General features: G+C 46.6%; 1 protein-coding gene across 2 annotated transcripts in view; it reads right to left on the reverse strand.

Annotated features, from left to right (window-relative positions):
* Positions 1-2,792: 2,792 nt before the first annotated feature.
* Positions 2,793-22,751, reverse strand: part of PDE6A (phosphodiesterase 6A) — a 55,652-nt gene continuing 35,693 nt past the window's right edge. For both annotated transcript variants that reach the window (XM_029051433.2, XM_001506033.3), the window contains 9 exons: positions 20,824-20,933; positions 19,705-19,792; positions 15,969-16,069; positions 12,749-12,856; positions 8,278-8,341; positions 6,963-7,037; positions 5,373-5,456; positions 4,706-4,853; positions 2,793-2,972 (listed from right to left, as the gene is read on the reverse strand). In XM_029051433.2, the coding sequence (XP_028907266.1) occupies positions 2,893-2,972; positions 4,706-4,853; positions 5,373-5,456; positions 6,963-7,037; positions 8,278-8,341; positions 12,749-12,856; positions 15,969-16,069; positions 19,705-19,792; positions 20,824-20,933 (858 nt within the window). In that variant the 3' untranslated portion in view covers positions 2,793-2,892. The remainder of the gene's footprint in view (positions 2,973-4,705; positions 4,854-5,372; positions 5,457-6,962; positions 7,038-8,277; positions 8,342-12,748; positions 12,857-15,968; positions 16,070-19,704; positions 19,793-20,823; positions 20,934-22,751) is intronic.

The following is a 22,751-nucleotide window of genomic DNA, read 5'->3' on the forward strand; positions in this document are numbered from 1 at the left end:
TTACAGATGAGGGAACTGAGGTACAGAGAAGTGAAGTGACTTGCCCACCGTCACACAGCTGACAAGTGGCAGAGCCGGGAGTAGAACCCATGACCTCTGACTCCGAAGCCCGGGCTCTTTCCACTGAGCCATGCTGCTTCTCTTTCTTCCCCCATCCGTCCAGTGTTTAGCAGCAGTTGAAAGGGGAAGGAAGGGGAAATACGTCAATACAGATCCCAAAACGAGCTTATTGTAAGGAAATGGAACACTGGAATTCTATGGGCTCTTCTAAATGCCATATTTCAACAGGGATAACATAGTGGAAACAGGCTAAAAGCTCGTTCTGGGCAAGGGATGTGTAGTGTACTCCCCCAAGTGCGCAGTGCAGTGCTGTGCACATAGTAAACTCTCAATAAATGCCACTGATGGATAGGGCGAAGGTCGCTTGGATGGTGGTTCTGTTCAGTATCATCCTTGGCATGTGCCGTTCAACATCCCTATTCCTTCCCACGGATGCCCCATTATGGATCTCTCACCCTTGAATTCAGCCTCGCATTTCTTGAAGACACGCTCTTGCCTGTGGTATTTTTTTTTTCAGTGGTATTTGTTAAGCTATGTGTCAGGCACTGTTCTAAGCGTTAGGGTAGATACAAGCTAATCGGGTTGGTCACAATCCATGAGATCTCACAGTCTCAATCCCCATTTTGCAGATGAGGTAACTGAGGCCCAGAGAAGTGAAGCGACTTGCTCAAGGTCATGAAGCAGACAAGTGGCCGAGCTGGGATTAGAATCCAGGCCCTTCTGCCTCCCAGGCCTATGATCTATCCACTAGGCCACGCTACTTCTCTGGTAATGATCTTGTCTTCTCTTATGCCATCGAGTCATTTCCGCCCCATAGCGACACCACAGACATCTCTCTCCCAGAACGCCCCGCTCTCCATCTGCAATCGTTCCGGTAGTGGATCCAGAGAGTTTTCTTGGTCAAATACGGAAGCGGTTTACCATCGCCTCCTTCCGCGTAGTAAACTTGAGTCTCCGCCCTCTACTTTCTCCCGTGCCGCTGCTGCCCAGCACAGGGGAGTTTTGACTTGTAGGAGATGGCCTGCCGCTCCCTAGCCACTGCCCAGGCTAGGAACGAAATGGGTATGCCTCTGCTTGACTCTACCTCCCATATCCTAAACTGGGAGAATACTGGAAACTCTCCAGATGCAACCCTGAGAGGGAACTGGTCATGGTAATACAAGCTATTTGTTTATCATTTGTTTTTATGGTATTTGTTAAGTGCTTACTATGTGCCAGGCACTGTACTGAGCACTGGGATACAAGGTAATCAGTCCCTGTGTTTAGCTATTGTGAGGTTTGGCTCCCGCAATCTGTAGGTCTCGGTATTTGCACTTTGAAGCTTGCCTTTACCTAACTCTTTCACTGTTTTCCTCAAAAGAATCTGCATTCGGTCCTTGAAGATTTTCTTTTTTTCTGCCTAAGAAATTGAAGTTTCCAGTGAGGTCCTTCTGAATTGGAATTTCCTTAAATTCCTTGGAATTTAAACCTCACTGAGGTTTAAGTGAATAGCTTTTCACTTAAAATTAAGAAAAACAGCAGCAGAACAACTTCTCCCGGGGCCCCAGGGCAGAGTTAGAGGTGCGATGCCTTCCACGAGGAGGAACTGTGAGCTGGAAATGCTTGGGGAAGTGAAGCCTGAGGCCCCTTTTAGTCCCAGAAGATCTTGATAAGGGGCATGTACCACCCTGGACAGAAGAACCACCGTGACCGGGGAGGTGATACCCGGTGAACAGCCTCTAAACGGCATAGGGTTAAAGGATTTGATCTCACTAAACTCCTACTATAACCCATCCATTAAGAGCTCTCTACCTCAATCTCAACTATCCTGTGACCGAGCCCATGTCTTCCTTGCATTATCCAGCATTTCACCACTCTACAGTCTTCTAGACAGTAAGTTCGCTGTGGGCAGGGAATGTGTCTGATACACTGTTCTCTCCCAAACACTTAGTACAGTGCTCTACATAGAGCAAACGCTCAATAAATACAATCGACGGACTGACACTCTCCTATTCTTCAAAAAACTACCAAAACCACATCTCCTCCGAGAAGCCTTCTCAGTCTATTTCCCCTATTTGCCCTCCCCTCTGTGTTGAGTATGCACTTGGCTGTGTACCTCTTCAGCACCGATCTAGAACAGTGCTTTGCACATAGTAAGCGCTTAACAAATACCATCATTATTATTACTATCCTTACTCCAGCCTCACAGCACTTACGTACACATCCTTACCCTCTACTATTTCCCCTATCTGGAATTTATCCGTAAGCTCCTCGTGGGCAGGGTTCACCTCTGCCCACTCTATTGTATTGTACTTTCCTGCTTAGTACAGTGGTCTGCACAAAGTAAGCACTCAGGAAATACCATTGATTAAAGGAATGAAGAAGGGGGCCATTGAGACTCATGGAGTCATGAAGCAGCTGTCCTGGTGGTCCCTATGATAATTAATAATAATAATAATAATAATTATGGTATTTGTTAAGCAATTGCCCAATTAACCTTGCAAAAGCATGCATAGGAGTATTCAATAGGAAGAATATAGCCAGGCATTTTTTTATGGTACTTATTAAATGCTTACTATGTGCCAGGCACTGTACTAAGCACTGGGGTAGATTCTAGCTAACAGGTTGGACACCGTCCCTGTCCCACCTTGGGGTCACAGCCTTAATCCTCGTTTTACAGATGAGGTAACGGAGGCTCAGAGAAGTGAACTGACTTGCCCAAGGTCACCCAGCAGGCAAGTGGCAGAGCCGGGATTAGAACCCAGGGCCTCCGGACTACCAGACTCACGCTCTCTCCACTGGGCCATGCCGCTTCTCTAGTAATCTTTGCTACTCCGCTTCCAGTAGCCTTTGCTACTGGAGAGAACATGATTTGGACTGTGTGGTTCCTTCTCCAGTTGCAGAATTCCCTCCAGCTGGATTTCCAGCGGCAGCTGCAATTCAAAAAGAAAAGGCAAAATCAGTGATCGTAGCAGTTTAATTTCATCCTCTCTCTCTTTCATTCTTTCCTTTGCCACTGGGCCCACCTCCATAGGCCATAATGTGGCATTAAAACTCCCTGGGAATCTGGCTAATGGCCAATTGGATTGCTTTCCAAAAGATCCATCTACTACCGTTGTGCAAATTTGAATGGACCCACAGTAGCCCTAAAAATGGACTGCTATCAGTGCTAAATATATGAGCGTCTAATAATAAAGAAGAAATATGAGTTTATAGAAAGCCTTTCTCTTGAGTTTGAAATGTCTTAGTTCAAACCTTCGACGGAGCTGTTGAATGCATTCCCAGTTCATACAGCTAGACTATAATCCTAAAATAACTGGGTTTTCGATTTCTAAACACAGGGGTGACAAGAACTTATGTAAGCATGGCCTAATGGATAGAGCACGGGCCTGGGAGTCAGAAGGTCATGGGTTCTAATTCCAGCTCTGCCACTTGTCTGCTGTGTGACTTTAGGCAAGTCCTTAACTTTTCCATGCCTCAGTTCCCTCATCTGTAAAATGAGCATTAAGGCTGTGAACCCTATGTGGGACAGGGACAGTCCAACCCCCTTACCTTGTATCTACCCTCAGCACTTAGAATAGTGCCTGGTACACAGTAAGTGCTTAGCAGATACCCTAATTATTATTATTAGTGCAAATGAGAAAAGAAGAAAATAAGGATTAATAGATGCTCCACCCGGTTTTCCAGCCAAGGGAATAAAGTTGGGGGACTTGGCTAGATTCTTTCAACAGGTCAAAGATAGGGATACTTGCGTTCTGTAGGAAGCTTTGAGAGCGAGATGTCGTGCTTCTTTGCAGGGAAAAGAAATCACAGATCTACGTGTTTTTTCCATGGGCAGGGGACTTTCTTCAAATAATGGATGACCCTGTCTAAAGCAGACTGTAGATTATAGGAGCATCTCTAGACTGTAAGTTCATTTCGGGAAGGGGACGTATCTATCAACTCTGTCGTATTCTCCCCAGTGCTTAGTAGCACGCTCTGCACACAGTAAGCGCTCAACAAAATCACTAAAACCCGCCCCTTCTTCTCCATCTAAACGGCTACCACGTTAACCCAAGCAGGTCACTCAGAAATGTCATTAAACTTGCACTGACGTTTGAATTCAAAAATCAATCAGTGGTATTTGCTGAGTGCTTCCTATGGGCAGAGTATGGTATACTAAGCGCTTGGGAGACTACAACCCAACTGATAGATCATCCCTCATCCCATTTTCCTCTATCTTTCTCTGACAACTCAGTCCCTTCTCACTTTCCCCTTCACTTTGTTAAGGAGACAAAGGGACCAAAATGCCCCTCCAAACTCATGTTTGAAGAATGTCATACAGAGAGAGAGAGAGAGAGAGACCCCATTTACCTCAGCCTGTTCTTTACCAGTTTCATTTTTCTTAGAATAGAAGCCTCAAAGAGTTTTCCAGCGACATATTTTTAGAACGTAAGCTCTTCGTGGGCAGGGATTGTGTACTTTCCCGTAAGCACTCGAGAAATACCACTGATTGATTGAATCTCTTTCTCTTTTCCATTGCTCCCTTCACAGTGCTCTGCACTCAGCATTTTCCAATAGATCAGAATTGGTGATGAATATATTGCTGAGCTCCGTCGGGGTGGAAAGTAGCTTTAAGACATTAGAACTCTGGGCAGTCTAAAAGCCTTGAGTCTGATTCACAAACCTTTCTTGGAGGTTTCCTGCTTCTGTTTCTCTTCTTCCAACGCTTTCATCTTGGCCTCGTATTCATCGGCCAAGGCCTTCCACTCTTTCCGGTTATTGGTGATTCCTTCTAGCATGGGGGTGATCTGATCGTGGAATCGGGAGAACTCCTAGAAGAAAGTGAGTCTGCTCTCAGATCCAGAGAACTTTAGGAAGAAATGTGGCAACTAACTCATGTGTGTAAATTCCCGGGTGAGTACACAACCTTCCGTGTTGGCCACGTGAGCAACTTTAGCGAATTGCCGGCTTTCTCGGACTGTTTTATCTCCAGCCGGGCCCGCTCCAGGATCATGATCTGAAACTACTGTCCGTGAGGTTTATAATAATAATAATAATAATAATAATGATGGTATTTGTTAAGTGCTTACGATGTGCCAAGCACTGGGGTAGATACGAGGTAATCAGGTCGTCCCACGCGGGGCTCACAGTCATAATCCCCATTTTATAGATGAGGTAACTGAGGCACAGAGAAGTGAAGTGGCTTGCTCAAGGTCACACAGCAGACAAGTGGCGGAGAGCTGGGATTAGAACCCATGACCTTCTGACTCCCAAGCCCCTGCTCTTTCCACTAAACCACACTGCTCCTCTATGAAATTCCATTTAAAAAAAGAAAAAGAAGCGGAGCCTACCTTATACACAAAGGTGCAGACAAAGTCAATGAAACCAACTTGCAGCTTGGGTAGTTCATCAGCTTTATTCCTGTCCATCATGGGCTACATGAGAAGGCGACAAAGAGTCCACAGAACATTAGTGCTTGTTCTTATTGAAAGGGTTCATGTATTTTTCCCATACATAACTTATAAAGAAACAGCATGGCCTAGTGGAAAGATTGTGGGCTTGGGAGTCAGAGGAGCTGGGTTCTAATCCCAGCTCCATCACCAGGGATCCCCAGCAGCACCAGTATATGTGCCACGCAACTTTATTTGTAGTAATGTCTAAGACTTGTTGGGGAAACTGTCTTGCGAGATCCTGAAGGCCTTGTGCATGGTTATGGGAAAACAAGTTATGGACCTGGTGTGCAGTGATGGCTTACTTAAAGGTGGTATCTGTTAAGCATTTACCGAATGGCGGACACTGTACTAAGCGCCAGGGTATAAACAAGATAATCAGGTCAATTGTTAACACAGTCTGTCCCACATAGGGCTCTCAGACTTAATCCCCATTTTACAGATGAGGGAACTGAGGCACAAAGAAGTGAAGTGACTTGCCCAAGATCACACTGCAGACAAGTGGTGGAGTCAGGAATAGAACCCACAACCTTCTGAATCCCAGGCCCGTACTCTATCCTCTAGGCCGCCTCGAGCCTGGAGCTGAGCAGATGCGCCCTCGGGCCTCACGATGGATCTAGAAAGTTGAGAGTCGGCTAGCGAGAGGGCTGACAGGGTGATCTCACCCTCTTGAAGGCCGGGGAAGTAGCCGAGGGTTAAGCGGCATTCTCCCTATAGGGACAATGAAGGTTTTGTTTTTCTGTGAGGAGGAAAATCTAGGAGTGATCTGAGTTTGGCGATAATTACATGTGAGGATGAAGGCGTCTAACAAAGTAATAAAAATCACCTCTGCTCTGCTTGTGTGAAAGGGTCTGGTTTGGGAGCCAAATGAATCAGTGGTATTTTTTGAGCCCATACTGTGTGCAGAGCACTGTATTAAATGCTTGGAAGAGTACGATGTAGCAGAGTTGGTGGACATGTTCCCTGCCCACAGTGAGCTTATAGTGCAGAGGGGGAGGTCCCCATGTGGGATAAAAGCACACCGTCGGCTTCCCCGCTCGTTGTGCTGTCGCGGGGTGTAGGAGATGAACGTTATTTAGAAGTTCCTCACACGGGATTTGTGCTCCTCAGAGGCAAGATACCATCAATAAACAACTTTAATTATGAGACCGGTGTTATCAACCTTTTATATGGGGCCTGAGGCAGCCATCTTGTGTAAGCTCGTCCTTTAGACTGTAAGCTCCTTGGGGGTAGAGGATGTGTCTCATATTGTTGTGTTGCATACAGTGTCCTGCACACAGTAAGCACACAATACATATGATTGACTGATTGGGTTTGAGGAGAGTCATTTTTAAAGCCCTGGATCACAGAAGAAATTCAGGAAAGACAGGTTGTTTTGATACCCGGATATTTCTAAGAGGATTCTATTCCTGAACTAGAAGGGACAGTTTTACCTGAGGGGATATTTTGTGAGCGGCAGCTCCGGGAAAAGAATCGAAGAGCTGTACTTACAATGGGATTCTGTTGCAGCACACTTCTCTCCAGATCTCCTTGTTCCCAGAACTCTGCAGCAACCAACAAAGCCACCTGCAGAAAGCAAAGAAGCAAAGACCTCAAAATGGACCCCTAAAATCCCCTGTTCAGGTCACTTGTCTGCTGTTTGACCTTGGGCAAGTCACTCACCTTCTCTGTGCTTCAGTTACTGCATCTGCAAAATGGGCATTACGACTGAGGCCCGTGTGGGGTGGGGACTGTGTCCAACCTGATTAGCTTGGATTAATTCTGGTGCTCAGTACAGCTCCTGGCATATAGTAAGCACTTAACAAGTACTATGAAAAATAATCATAATAATGGTCATTGTTCAGTACTTACTAATTAGTGCCGAACACTGTATTGAGCACCGGGATAGATACACAGAGTAAAGGTAGCGTGGCTCAGTAGAAAGAGCCCGGGCTTGGGAGTCAGTCATGGGTTCGAATCCCGGCTCTGCCACTTAGCTGTGTGACTGTGGGCAAGTCACTTCACTTCTCTGGGCCTCGGTTCCCTCATCCGTAAAATGGGATTAAGAATGTGAGCCTCACGTGGGACAACCTGATTACCCCGTATTTACCCCAGCGCTTAGAACAGTGCTCTGCACATAGTAAGCGCTTAACAAATACCAACATTATTAAAAGTGCTACTATTACCAAAGCTGGGATAGATTTAAGATAATCAAACCCGATCACAGTCTAAGTTGGTGGTAGAACAGATATTAAATCCCCATTTTGCCAAGGAGGAAATTGAGGCTCAGAGAAGTGAAGTGACTGGCTCAAGGTCACCCAGTAAGATGTGCTTCAACAACTTGTTCCCCTCCTCTGATTTCAAGGTTTACCTCCCTTCAGGTTCTGGCGAACCCCTCTACTAGCTCGAGGGCCCCCCGTCTCAACTCCGGAAACAGCCAGCCTATCACCTAGGCCCGAAACTGCTGCCGGGGCCGGCTGACAAGGGGTGGTGAATCAGCTACGTGGCAGGAGGGTATGGAAATATTGACATTCTCTGAATTTCCTCCTCCACGGTCCCTGCCAGGGTCAAAGGCTGGCAAAGCAAGATGAGGAGTATGGAGTCTGCTGAACTGTGGGCTAATAAAGGCAAATAAAATAAAAACAAAGTTTTTATTTTGGAAAACGGTGGACAGGTGGAGCTAAAGACCCCCCTTACCGAGAAGATGGCGTGGAGGAGGGAAGGAAGGTGGTCTAGAAGGTCCAGGGGAGTAGTCATTCCCGAGTTACACCACAAAAGCCACGGAGATGCGGAGAGATCACGGAGAGATAAGAACGTAAACTCGTACCTTGCTCTGAACCTCCCAGGGTTTGGTTATAGCCGATAAATCACAGGCTGTCATCATCATGGCCCTACGGGAGAAATGGAACATAGCCCGTTGAGCCTGTCAGATGCCAGCCGGGTTCTCACTGGACGGTCGAAAATCTGGGGATCTCAAGTAGGGCTGATTGGGACAGATAAATCGCCCCTTCTTCCTGATAGATCAATCCATCGTATTTAATAATGTTGGTATCTGTTAAGCGCTTACTATGTGCCGAGCACTGTTCTAAGCGCTGGGGTAGACGCAGGGGAATCAGGTTGTCCCACGTGGGGCTCACGGTCTTCATCCCCATTTTACAGATGAGGTAACTGAGGCACCGAGAAGTTGAGTGCCTTGCCCAAAGTCACACAGCTGACAAGCGGCCGAGCCGGAATTTGAACCCATGACCTCTGACTCCAAAGCCCGGGCTCTTTCCACTGAGCCACGCTGCTTCATTTAGTGACTATTTAGTGAATATTGACTGTGGGCAGAGCACTTGAGAGAGAAAGTTTAATAGAAGAGATCTGGTAGACACGTTCCCTGCCTTCAAGGAGCGTACGGTTCTGATAACAGTTACAGGAGCTTACGGTTACAGTCTGAGGGCCAGGATCTAGCTCTTGGTCACGGCCATCCCATCAATCAATCAATCATTCGTATTTTTTGGGCACTTATTGTGTGTAAAGCAATGTACTAAACTCTTGGGAGACTACAGTAAAACAGTGTTGATAGACACATTCCCTGCCCACAATGAGGTTACAGTCTGGAGGACGTCCAGCGACAATTTAATGCTAGTCTTGTAGTGCTAAATTGATATCATATATAAAGATCTAGACAGGATGGCAAACAGAATTCAATGTTCTATGCACAAAAGTTTAAATGCTACTAAAGAGAAAAAGGGATATAAGAGCAAATGTTTCAGCACACACCACTGAGTGTCTTGAAAATGCAGATTATTTATTTTCTCTCATGAGAGAAGCAGCGTGGCTCAGTGGAAAGAGCCCGGGCTTGGGTGTCAGCGGTCATGGGTTCGAATCCCGGCTCCGCCACTTGTCAGCTGTGTGACTGTGGGCAAGTCACTTAACTTCTCGGGGCCTCCGTCACCTCATCTGTAAAATGGCGATTAAGACTGTGAGCCTCACGTAGGACAACCTGATTACCCTGTATCTACCCCAGCGCTTAGAACAGTGCTCATTCATTCATTCATTCAATAGTATTTATTGAGCGCTTACTAGGTGCAGAGCACCGTACTAAGCGCTTGCAATGAACAGGTCGGCAACAGATAGAGACAGTCCCTGCCGTCTGACGGGTTTACGGTCTAATCGACGGGCTTACAGTCTGCACATAGTAAGCGCTTAACAAATACCAACATTATAATCCTCCTAATAATAACAGTTATGGTATTTGTTAAACACTTATTCTCTGTTTAGGGCTGGAGTAGATACAAGCTAATCACATCAGACACGGTCCCCGTTCCACATGGCAACTCGGTCTAAGTGGGCGGGAGAACAGGTATCTAAACCCCATTTTCCAGATAAGGCAACAGAGGCTTAAAGAAGTAAAGCGACGTGGCCAAGGTCCCCCAGCAGGCAAGTGGCAGAGACGGGAGTCAAACCCAGGTGCTCTAACACCCAGGCCCCTTTTCATTAGGTCACTAGTCCCAGGGAAAAATGCCTTCAGGAGTGACCACTGGGCCATAATACCTCTGGAGAACCAGACCTTGGAAATGCCCTGAGAAGTTGGATCACAGAGCTGAGCTGATGGCTCAGAGAGGAGCAAGAATGCAGCACCCAAAGCGCATCATAGTCCGCAAGCTACAGGTTGATGGCTCAGTGGAAGGAGCCCGGGCTTGGGAGTCAGAGGTCATGAGTTCGAACCCCGGCTCCGCCACTTGTCAGCTGTGTGACTGTGGGCAGGTCACTTCACTTCTCTGTGCCTCAGTCCCCTCATCTGGAAAATGGGGATTAACTGTGAGCCTCACGCGGGACAACCTGATGACCCTGTATCTACCCCGGCGCTTAGAACGGTGCTCGGCACATAGTAAGCGCTTAACAAATACCAACATTATTATTATTACCCTTGGAGCCTGTCTTATGCCGGAATGGCACTGCTTTCAAACTCCCTTGCACCATGGTGATCGGTGCTTTCCCAATCAAACCTTAGCAAAATAATGTTGGTATTCGCTAAGCGCTTACTATGTGCCGAGCACTGTTCTAAGCGCAGGGGAATCAGGTAGTCCCACGTGGGGCTCATAGTCTTAATCCCCATTTTACAGATGGGGTAACTGAGGCACCGAGAAGTTAAGTGACTTGCCCACAGTCAGCCGACAAGTGGCAGAGCCGGGATTCGAACCCATGACCTCTGACTCCAAAGCCCGGGCTCTTTCCATTAAGCCACCCTGCTTCTCTAGCCACGCTGCTTCTCTAGCATCTGAGTCACGTGGAACAGTTGAGAACGCTCAATCAATCAAATTTATTTAGCGCTTACTGTGTGCAGAGCACTGTACTAAGCTGTTGGGAAAGTAATAATAATAATAATGTTGGTATTTGTTAAGCGCTTACTATGTGCAGGGCACCGTTCTAAGCGCTGGGGTAGACACAGGGGAATCCGGTTGTCCCACGTGGGGCTCACGGTCTTAATCCCCATTTTACAGATGAGGGGACTGAGGCACAGAGAAGTGAAGTGACTTGCTCACAGTCACACAGCTGACTGGAGGCATGTTCTCTGCCCACAGTGAGCTTACAGTCTAGAGGGCCTACAATGCCTAACCCTGACCAAATCATTCATCCCTTCAGCGGTATTAAATGCACACCTACGGTGTGAGAAAAAAATTTATCGAAGGCTAAATAAGACTTAGTCCCTGGCACTCAAAGGGAGGTGGGGAAAGGGGATTGAGTTTTCTCGCTGGAGATATTTGGACTGGAGCTAAGGAAATTGTTAAATGAAAAACGAATGGGAGGCTTGGTGCACACGAGCTTCCACCACACATTTTGAATAGAACGTGATGGCAGAGTTAGGGAACGTTCTTCTGACATTGCATATCCGTCTACATGCAGTGTGACGTGGTGTTAGGAGTGAAGGTTGTGTGCGTGGTATGGGATGAGTACTCGAAAGAGAACTTTCCGAACGTGTTGAACTTATGACACAAAGCAGCAGAGAAGCAGCGGGGCTCAGTGGAAAGAGCCCGGATTTGGGAGTCAGAAGTGGTGGTTTCTAATCCCAGCTCCGCCACTTGTCTGCTGTGTGACTTTGGGCAAGTCACTTAACGTCTCTGTGCCTCAGTTACCTCATCTGGAAAATGGGGATGACGACTGTGAGCCCCACGTGGGACAACCTGATAACCCTGTATCTACCCCATCTCTTAGAACAGTGCTTGGTAATAACGCTGGTATTTGTTAAGCGCTTACTATGTGCAGAGCACTGTTCTAAGCGCTGGTACATAGTAAGCTTGGTACATAGTAAGCGCTTAACGAATACCGTCATTATTGTTATTAATAACGCCAACAATCGATGACATTTATTGAGCGCTTAGTGTCTGCAGAGCACTGTACTAAGCGCTTGGGAGAGTGCAGTACGATAGAGTTGATAGACATGTTCCCTGCCCAAAAGGAGTCTAGAGTCTATAGTCTACAGAATGTAGACTATAAACCTTTTGTGGACAGAGATCGCATTCAATCGTATTTATTGTACTAAGCGCTCTACCCTACTCCATTGCATTGGACTTTCCCAAGCACTTAGTACAATGCTCTACATACAGTAAGTGCTCCATAAACACCAGTGATTGATTGAAAAACATTTCCTTAATACAGGGTTCTGAAAGGATTTGACCCCGTGGTGAAGGAAAACTAAGCCGTATGTGTTGTCGAGCTTTATTCTGTTGTATCAGGGTGAAGAATGAAGTCTGGCGTGAATATAAGCATCTTATGATAAATAAAAATACCTTTTCATGGGCCATACAAAGGGTCATTCATTCATTTTATACCTTGAATCAAAATTTAACACAAAAAGGGGCGATAACCCCCTCCTAAATCATCCCCATTTGACTCCCTGATTTAGACTCCTGAAGATATGAATAGTCAAATATTCACAGTATAATTCATACTACTACAGACATTAATAAGGAACTTTTAGAAGAACAAGAAGCAGTATGGTCTAGTGGAAAGAACACGGGCCCGGGAGTCAGAAGATGTGGGTTCTCGGCATCCAGCTCCACCACCTGCGAGAGTGGGCAAGTCACTTCACTTCTCTGTGCCTCAGTGACCTCATCTATAAAATGGGGATTAAGATTGAGAGTCCCATATGGGACATGGACAGTGACCAACCTAATTAGCTTGTTTCTACCCCAGCGCTTAGTACAGTGGCCGGCGCATAATAAGCGCTCTACCAAATGCCATTAAAAAGAAAAAAAAAAAGAACTTCCACTACTTCTCACAACACCCAAGGTTGAACGAAGAAGACTCACATGACGATTTCTTTCCGAGTTTGTTCCAACATCATGTACTGGGTCCATTCTTGTTCACTTTCGTATGTCTTGGATTGATCCACTATCTTCTGGAACATAGTTCTCTTCCTGAAAACGGAGACAGACCGAGTGAGAGGACAGATAAGTAAATGAGATGATTCAAGGATAATCTGAATTCGAATGTTGCAATGCAATCCCAGTTCCTCCTTTCAACCTCGAATGGAGATAAAGAACAGAGAACCACTAACTCCCTCCTAATGACCATAAATTCAGCCAACATGTTGAGGGGTTATCAGAATTTCCTGTGTCTGCATCCCCTTGTCACTGAGATATGAAGAAATCCTCAGCCAAACCTCCCCCATTTTCCCACTGCCGGGTTTCTCCACTTAGTTTGGCCTCCCTTGGCTAGTCTGTTGTTTTTCTGGAGTTCTTTTTAACAGTATTTGTTAAGCGCTTACTATGTACCAGGCACTGGGGTAAATGCAAGGTTGGACAAAGACCATGATGAGCTCGTAGTCTTAATCCCCAATTTACAGATGAGGTAACCGAGGCACAGGGAAGAGAAGTGACTCGCCCGAGGTCACGTAGCGGACAAGTGGCGGAGCCAGGATTAGAATCCAAATCCTCTGACTCCCAGGCCCGTGCTCTTTCCACGATTAGTCAGTCTTATTTCCTGAGCGCTTACTGTGTGCAGAGCACTGTACTAAATGCTTGGGAGGGTACAACAGGGATAGTAGATACATTCCCTATCCACAGTGAGCTTACAGCCTAAAGGAGAAGTTTACAGTTTAGAGGAGGACCTTACAGTCTAGAGGATGAGCTTATAGTCTAAAGGACTAAACCACACTTTCTCACCAATCCTCCTGCCCCTCCTCTCCTTCCTTCCTCAGTATCTCTATACTGACTATTTTCTGGCCACCACCTCACTAGTCCTGCCACTGCGACAACTCTGGCCCGACCTTCTGACTTCCCAGAGAAGCAGCGGGGCCTAGTGGATAGAGCACGGGCCTGGAAGGCAGAAGAAGAATGATGGTATTTGTTAAGCGCTTACTATGTGCCAAGCACCGTTCTAAGCTCTGGGGTAGATACAAGGTAATCAGGTTATCCCACATGGGGCTCACAGCCTTCAACCTCATTTTACAAATGAGGTAATTGAGGCACAGAGAAGCGGCTTGCCCAAAGTCACTCAGCTGATAAGTGGCGGAGGCGGGATTAGAACCCACGACCTCTGACTCCCAAGCCAGGGGTCTTTCCACTAAGCCTCACTGCCTCTCTGGGAGGACCTGGGTTCTAACGCTGGCTCTACCGATTGCTGCTCTGTGATCTTGGGCAGGTCACTTCGCCTCTCTGTGCCACGGTTACCTCATTTGTATAGTGGGGATGGCAAGTACGAGCCCTGCGTGGGACAGGCACTGTGTCCAACCGATCACCTTGTATCTATCCCAGTGCTTAGAGCAGTACCTGCCACATAAGAAGCGTTTAACAAATATTTAAAAAATACAAAAATTTTCGTGTGAGCACAGTTGACATGCTAAGAAAAAACACGGACACAGTAAAAACCACCTGAGAGTGTACACCAGAGAACATAGGATTTATCAAATCCCCGACCCTCCCATGCTGGAAAGAGAATCAGAGGACCTGGGTTCTAATTCTGGCTCCACCACTTGCCTTCTCTGTGACCTTGCATAAGTCACTTAATGACTCTGAACCTCAGTGTCCTTCTGTGTCCAACATGATTAACTTGTATATACTCCAGTGCTTAGTACACTTAATGAATACCATTAAAAACCATACAAGCTAAAAAATATTCCCTGCTCTGCCTATGGTATCTGGCCTCTTCCTCGAAGTTCCCAGTGGCACCTCCTCACCGACTGGAAGGGCCAGGGGTCACTGGCTTGCAGTAAATGGGTCGTAATTCCTTTAATCCTTGAAGTCTCTGGTCTTGTGGTCTTTGAAACTACCCTGCTCTAATGGAGGCTGCAATGAACTCTGGCCTAGCAGGCCTCTCCCCTCGGTTGCTGTTACGGATCTCTGATGTAACACCGAAACAACTCTCTGCAGAATCTCCAAATCCACTGCAAACTAATGGAGTTTCAAAGAAATCACCATCACAGTGAGGCCCTCGGTGGCTGGAAGTTGATAATTGATGAAAACCTTGCACTTCGCAAGCTGGTGGACTATCTCCAACCGGTTTAAACAGCATAACTGCAAATCTATCCCTGAAGAAAACAGCCTGGAACATTGGGAGGGGCAGTGGGGAGAGTCTCTTTAAGTAGAGAACAAGGAGAGAACAAGGAGGGCCTGGCTCTTCGCCAGAACGGTTATCTGGGAAAGGTATGTGTGTTGGTAGAAAATTCTTCCCGAAGTAATGGCTTGGATCTCAGAAGGGTGGTCCCGAGAGACGCGAGGCTTTGGATCCCTTGTCCGATTAGTTTCCTGTGTTTCTGGGGAAGGGAATTCGGCCTATAAATGGACAACAGGGACAAGAGAAGCAGTGTGGCCTAGCGGCAAGAGCACGGGCCTAGGAGTCGGAGGACCTGGGATCTGATCCTGGCTCCGTCACTTGCTGTGTGACCTTGAGCAAGTCACTTCACTGGCCCTCAGTTCCCTCATCTGTAAAATGGGGATTAAAGCTGTGAGCCCCATGTGGGGCATGGACTGTGTCCAACCTATTTTTCCTGTATTTATCCCAGCGCTTAGTGAGCGCTCAACAATACCACTAAAAAAATAAAACAGTCAGATGGGCATTTGGGTGGTGATAATAATAATAATGTTGGTATTTGTTAAGCGTTTACTATGTGCAGAGCACTGGTCTAAGCGCTGGGGTAGACACAGGGGAATCAGGTTGTCCCACGTGGGGCTCACAGTCTTCATCCCCATTTTACAGATGAGGGAACTGAGGCACAGACAAGTGAAGTCACTTGCCCACAGTCACACAGCTGACAAGTGGCAGAGCTGGGATTCTGGGGGTTTCTTCCCTGGTTCTGATGGCAGAGTGTTCTTCCTTGGAATTCCCCAGAAAGTCACCATGGGTCTCCAAGACTCTTTATACTCACATGAAGAAGCTGTAGGCCGATCTCATTCTTTCAAGGTAGAAGTGTCCTCTTGGAAGGAGGGGGGGAGGGAAGAAGGCGCTAGATGGAATTGCTAGCTTGCGGTGGTCACAAGCCTTACAAATGATTTGAATAAATATAAATTGTCCCTCAGCGGGTATACGCACTTGAAATAAAGGGCCAGATCTGTAGCGATGATGGCAATATCCATCATATGGATCGCATGTTCATGCTGCCTTCGGTTGAGGTTCTGGAAGATATTCAAACTCTGAGGAAACCAAGAGGAAATTCATGAAAAGTGCATTAGTGGAGCATGAACGGGAAAATACCCTTCTGACATTTTCCCAGAAGGAAACAGATGCAGTTGAGAAAATCTAGCTAGAGCAGCCTGCATGTCTATGCCTGAAATGGCATGAATAGCTCGGTATTTATATAGCAGTAATATTTCCAAAGGGCTTCTTCATCTTCCCATATCAATCCTTTCAGCATTCCTCTGTGTTGTCACTTGATTACAGATGAGAAATTGAGTCCAGAGAGGTTTCCACAGAAATTCAGAAGCGAAACCAGAACTGTTCTTGACCTTTTCCAAAAGCCAAAGTAATATTTTCTCCTTCACACTAAGAGACAGAAAGGAATCTCTTCCCAGACTTCTTATCCAGGTCCTGCAAAACTAGATTGGAGCACTGCAGGGGCTGAAATTTAACAAGTCCTCTGTAGGTTTTATGCCACCTCCATTTTAAGTTTTTAACTGCTGGGATCTTTGGGCTCGATACCTGAGAATTATCCCAAATAAAACGTACGTCAACAGGTGTCATGCACGCCCCTCCTTTTGAAGGCAGTTTCTGTCTGCCTTCTTCAAACCAGAAAACTGGGAAAATCCAGCTTTCTTTTTGTAACAGGATCATCTGAAGGACAATAAGTGAATCAACGTGACTGAGATTGTAACCAGAGAAGCAGCGTGGCTCAGTGGCAAGAGCCCGGGCTTGGGAGTCAGAGGTCATGGGTTCAAATCCCGGCTCTGCTACATCAGCTGTGTGACTGTGGGCAAGTCACTTAACTTCTCTGTGCCTCAGTTCCCTCATCTGTAAAACAGGGATTAAGACTGTGAGCCTCACGTGGGACAACCTGATTATCCTGTATCTACCCCAGCGCTTAGAACAGTGCTCGGCACATAGTAAGCGCTTAACAGATACCAACATTATTAAATGAGAGTGAGATTTGAATGCAGCTAGGAGACCTTACCTAGAGAAAGTGAAACAGACAGTGCATCACTGTGCATTTCCCTCATTTTTTAAACCTATGTGCCAAGCACTGTACTAAGCACTGAAGTAGACAGAAGATAATCAGGTCCCACATGGGGCTCACAGTCTAAGCAGGAGGGGGAACAGGTATTGAATCCCCATTTTGCGGATGAGGGAACTGAGGCACAGAGAAGTGAAGCGACTCGCCCAAGTTCACACAACAGACATGTGGAAGAACTGGGATTAGGACCCAGATCCTCTGACTCCCTGATCAGTGTTCTTTTAATAATGTTGGTATTTGTTAAGCGCTCACTATGTGCAGAGCACTGTTCTAAGCGCTGGGGTAAATACAGGGTAATCAAGTTGTCCCACGTGAGGCTCACAGTCTTCATCCCCATTTTCCAGATGAGGGAACCGAGGCCCAGAGAAGTGAAGTGACTCGCCCACAGTCACACAGCTGACAAGTGGCAGAGCCGGGATTCGAACCCACGACTGCTGACTCCCAAGCCCGGGCTCTTTCTACTGAGCCACGCTTCTTTTACTCTGTGTATCTATCCCGGTGCTCAATACAATGTTCGGCACTAATTAGTAAGTTCTGAACCATTATTATTATTCTTTTTCAAAGTATTTGTTAAGTGCTTACTATATGCCAGGAGCTGTACTGAGCACCAGAGTTAATCTAACCTTTTCACTAGGCTACGCTGTTTCTCTCACTGGAATTTGTGAGCTAACCCAGATGGAGAAAGGCAAGACCGAATACGATTTTCCTGAGTCCGCAGACACAGGAGGTTGAGAAATCGGCCCGCTCGAGGACAAATTTGGGTTATTTACTTGTGTTTGTTTTTTCTTCCTCAGGTGTAGAAAGTCAATTTCTGAAAGCTGAGAGATGCTGTGAGCTGAGGACTGGTCAGGGGCTCGGTGTGTTTTTTGCAGTGAAGCATTACTGGAAAGAGTGGAAAGAGCATAGGCCTGGGAGTCAGAAGATCTGGGGTCTAATTCTGCCACATACTTGCTGTGTGACTTTGGGCAAGTCATCTGACTTCTCTGTACTTTAGTTCCCTCATCTGCCTCCTCTGTTCTACCTCCTACTTAGGCTGAGCCCTCGGTGGGACCTGATTATTATTTTGTATCTACCCTAGCGCTTAGTACAGTGCTTGGAACGTATTAAGCACTTAAAGACCACAATTATTATTATCAATATAAACTGCTCCTCCCTCCCCGCTTGGTGAACGACATCCTCAAGGTGGAGGCTCTGTGATGAGCACCACAAACCCAGAGATGACTCTGAGGTTCTCGGTCTAAGCTGAGGTTTAGCTGAACTCAGGGTTTATTTCCGCAGAGGCCTCCGCTCTGCTGCATGGCACTCGCCCAAGTGCTTAGTACAGTGCTCTGCCAGGAAGTGCTCCATAAATACCACTGTTTAATCAGAAGTGCGCTCTGACTCTTCGACAAATAGTCCACTTCACTGCAGCCAGGGGCAGAGATTATCGTCTGTCTTATGCATCTCCATCTGGACGTACGCAAAGCTCCTGCTACTGAGGATATGATCCTCCCGTGACAACATATAGCAAAATTCATTCATTTCATTGTATTTATTGAGCGCTCACTGGGTGCAGAGCCCTGTACCAAGCACTTGGAAAGTCCAATTCGGCAACAAATAGACAGTCCCTACCCAACAACGGGCTCACAGTCCAGAAGGGGGGAGACAGACAACAAAACAAGTAGGCAGGCCTCAATAGCATCAATATAGATAGAATTATAGCTATATACACATCATTAATAAAATAATAAATATGTGCATATATACACAAGTGCTGTGGGGCGGGGAAGGGGGTAGAGGAGAGGGAGGGAGTCGGGGCGATGGGGAGGGGAGGACGGGCAGAGGAAAAGGGGGGCTCAGTCTGGGAAGGCTTCCTGGAGGAGGTGAGCCTTCAATCAACAGGGAATGTTCTCTGGGTGTTTGTAAGGGATGTAGAGTGCCAGGTAGGCCTGTTCTGGGAAGTGCCTCTAGTGCACTAGAAATTCCCGAGTATCTGGCCATTTTTCTTATCCAAGGAGTTGCCCCTCTCCCTCCCCTCCTAGCCTACACCCCAGAGCTAGAGATGAGCTTCCAAGGCCCTTTGTTTTGTTTGGTTTTGTTTTTAAATGGCATTTGTTAAACACTTACTATGAGCCGGGCACTGTACTAAGCACTGGGGTAGATACAAGGTAATCAGGCTGGACGCGGTCCACATCTCATTTGGGGCTCACAGTTTCAATCCTCATTTTACAGATGAGGTAACTGAGGCCCAGAGAAGTGAAATGACTTATCTAGGGTCACACAGCAGACAGGCAGTGGGAGCCATGATCAGAATCCATGACCTTCTGACTCCCAGGCCAGTGCTCTATCCACTTTGCCTTGCTGCTTCTACTCTCCCAAGTGCTTGTTATAGTGTTTTGCACACCGTAAGCGGTCACTAAATATGACTGACTAAGATCCCCGGAGTTATACAGGTTCACCGCAGAAGCCAACAATGCTTCTCTGGATAAGTTTGAAGTGGAAATCTAATGCCTGGGGAGGGGTTATTCTGGAGGACTTCTGGATCTTCATCCAGTTGCAAAGTGAGCTGCTATCATGTTCTAGCACCAAAGAAAAGATGAGGAAACCAAGGAATGCCTGTACCTCATCTTTCAGCAGCGTCTTGCCAAATTCCAAATGATGTCTTTCCAAAATGGAGGAGCCGTGCAGCTTAGCCAGTGGATTTTGTGATCTGAAAAGAGAAGAGTAAGACCCTTTCCCCGTGAAATCCTCACTGCATGCTTTCATGATCATCGTACACATTCCAAAGGGCAAAGATGTTGGACAAGTGAAAAGCGAAATGGCTTATTTGTAGGGGTAAACCCAGGCTCCCTAAGGGTAGGATTGATGAGCAAATAAAAGAAGGAAAGGGATACGCAGGCTGATAGATTGCCCTAGAGGCCCCAGCCTAGGGGGCGAATTTTTGCTGGGTGGCAATTTTTCAGGGAAAAAATTCAAATGCCTAAAAACTTTTAATATTACCAAGTTCCTTTTCAGTTTTTCAATTGCAGCTTGAGCCCTACAACCTACCGGAGTTCGTTGCAATTCCGATAGCACGTAGCGTAGGTCTCTTTTTCCCCCCTCCCTCAGCCCCTCAGCACCTTTACAGCCATATTCATAATTTATTTACTTATATTAATCTCTGCTTCTCCCTGTAGACTGTAAACCTCTTGTGGACAGAGAACGTGTCTACCAACTCTGCTGTGCTGTGCTCTCCAAAGACTTAGCACACTAAATGCTCAATAAATACCATTGATTGACTATGGAATTTAGGCAGTGAACACACCCCAGAAATGGCGGGGTGGAGGCAGCGTGAGAATCCTTTTCTTTAAAACTAAGAAGTGGACTGAGCTTAGTGTCTGTGGGTGAAATCAACCTGGTCTGGAGGCAGCTAGGAATTCAGAAGAAAAGGCAGAAAGAAAGGAGTCACCTTCACCTCTCTAGAACATTTGGTCCTTGATGTTGGGTTTCTTACTAGTGGATAGAGCTAGGGTCTGGGAGTCAAAAGGACCTGGGTTCTAATCCTACCTCCACCACTTGCCCGCTGTATGTCCCTGGGCAAATCACTTCACTTCTCTGTGCCTCAGTTCCTTACTCTCTACAGTGGGGCCTAGAGATGAGCCAACCCGATTAGCTTGTATCTACCCCAGTGCTTAGTACAGTGCCCGGCACATAGTAATTGCTGAACAAATACCGTTAAAACCAAACCAAAACAAAACTTACTTCATCTGGTAGAGGTTATTAGTGCCTCTGTGATCGATGTCATGACAGAATGCGGCGGTCACCATGGCTAGTGCCTCCAGATCTGTGAAGTAACGTTTCAACTTCCCAGTCTAAATAAGAGGACAGGGCATGCTTATGAGTTGCCATTCACTAGAAAAGTCTCCAAAACTTTGTTCCTCTAGATGGTAAGCCCGTTCTCTAGACTGTAAACTCGTTGTGGACTCGGAACGTGCCTACGAATTCTATTGTATTGTACTCTCCCGAGGTGCTTAATACAGTGCTCTATTCTATTGATTCTATTGATTCTGCCCGTCTCCCCCGATTAGGCCGTAAGCCCGTCAATGGGCAGGGACTGTCTCTCTCTGTTGCCGATATGTACATTCCAAGTGCTTAGTACAGTGCTCTGCACATAGTAAGCACTCAAATACTATTGAATGAATGCTCTACACACAGTAAGTGCTCAATAAATATCATCGACTGGTTGATTGGTTCTGAGGCGGAGGAGGAAGGAGGACGTGATCTGACTGATATTGCAGGGGAGGGGACGACTGTGGTGCAGAGACTCATTTGATATTAATTCGAGTCAGGCCAGATCATTATTATTATTATGAACGATAATAATAATTGCATTAAGCACCTACTATGTGCCAAGATGCCAAGCACTGTACTCAGCGCTGAGGTAGATATGAGGTAATCAGGTCTGACACAGTTCCTGCCCCTCATTCATTCATTCAATAGTATTTATTGAGCGCTTACTATGTGCAGAGCACTGTACTAAGCATTTGGAATGTACAAATCGGTAACAGATAGAGACAGTCCGTGCCCTTTGACGGGCTTACGGTCTAATCGGGGGAGACGGACGGACGAGAACGATGGCAATAAATAGAATCGAGGGGATGAACATCTCATTAAAACAATGGCAAACAAATAGAATCGAGGCGATGTACATCTCATTAACAAAATAAACAGGGTAATGAAAATATATACAGTTGAGCGGACCAGTACAGTGCTGAGGGGAGGGGAAGGGAGAGGGGGAGGAGCAGAGGGATGGGGGGAGAAGAGGGCTTAGCTGAGGAGAGGTGAAGGTGGGGGTGGAGGGGGAGCGGAGGGAGGAGAGGGAAAAGGGGAGCTCAGTCTGGGAAGGCCTCTTGGAGGAGGTGAGCTTTAAGTAGGGCTTAAGAGCTCCTCATGGAGCTCTGGGTCTAAGGGGGAGGGAGAACAAGTCTGACTCCGCATTATATTCATTCAATCATATTTTTTGAGTGCTTACTAAGTGCTTGGAAAAGGACAATAAAACAATAAACAGACACATTCACTGCCCACGATGAGCTTACATTTTAAAGACGAGGAAGCTGAAGCACAGAGAAGTTAAGTGACCTGGTCAGGGTAACAGAGCAGGCAAGTTGCAGAGCTGGGATTAATCATAACAATTCATTTATTATAATAAATCATTGTTAAGCACTTATTATGTGCCAGGCACTGTTTTTTGCCTCCCAGATCCATGCTTTTTCCTCCAGGCTACGCGGCTTCACATTTCTCCAGAAGCACCTAGGGATTCGGGGGGTAGGATCTGGGGCAACAGGAAAACAACTAGCAGTATTTGTTTTGATGTTATTTGTTCGATCTGGGTACTAGGTCAGATAAGAAGGGTCCGGAAAGTGCCGGTTCCATTTATCAGGGAATCTGGGAAATTATGGGTCTGCTAACTAATGTCGATAACAAAGTACTCTGGGTGGCTGAGAGGTAGCGAGAGTCCCTTTTGGATGTTATCGGCAGCAACTCCTCAGCCGCCCTGGGACGCTAGTTGGGGACCATTCTAGTGACATTGTCCTTCCCTGAGACAGGAAGGTGGAAGTTCGGACAAGTTCAATGATTAGACTCAGGCTGTGTCCCCCTTGGAAGCAACCATGGATCGGGACTGGCCATAG

This window comes from Ornithorhynchus anatinus, chromosome X1, assembly GCF_004115215.2.
Source record: "Ornithorhynchus anatinus isolate Pmale09 chromosome X1, mOrnAna1.pri.v4, whole genome shotgun sequence".
Taxonomy (NCBI): Eukaryota; Metazoa; Chordata; class Mammalia; order Monotremata; family Ornithorhynchidae; genus Ornithorhynchus; species Ornithorhynchus anatinus.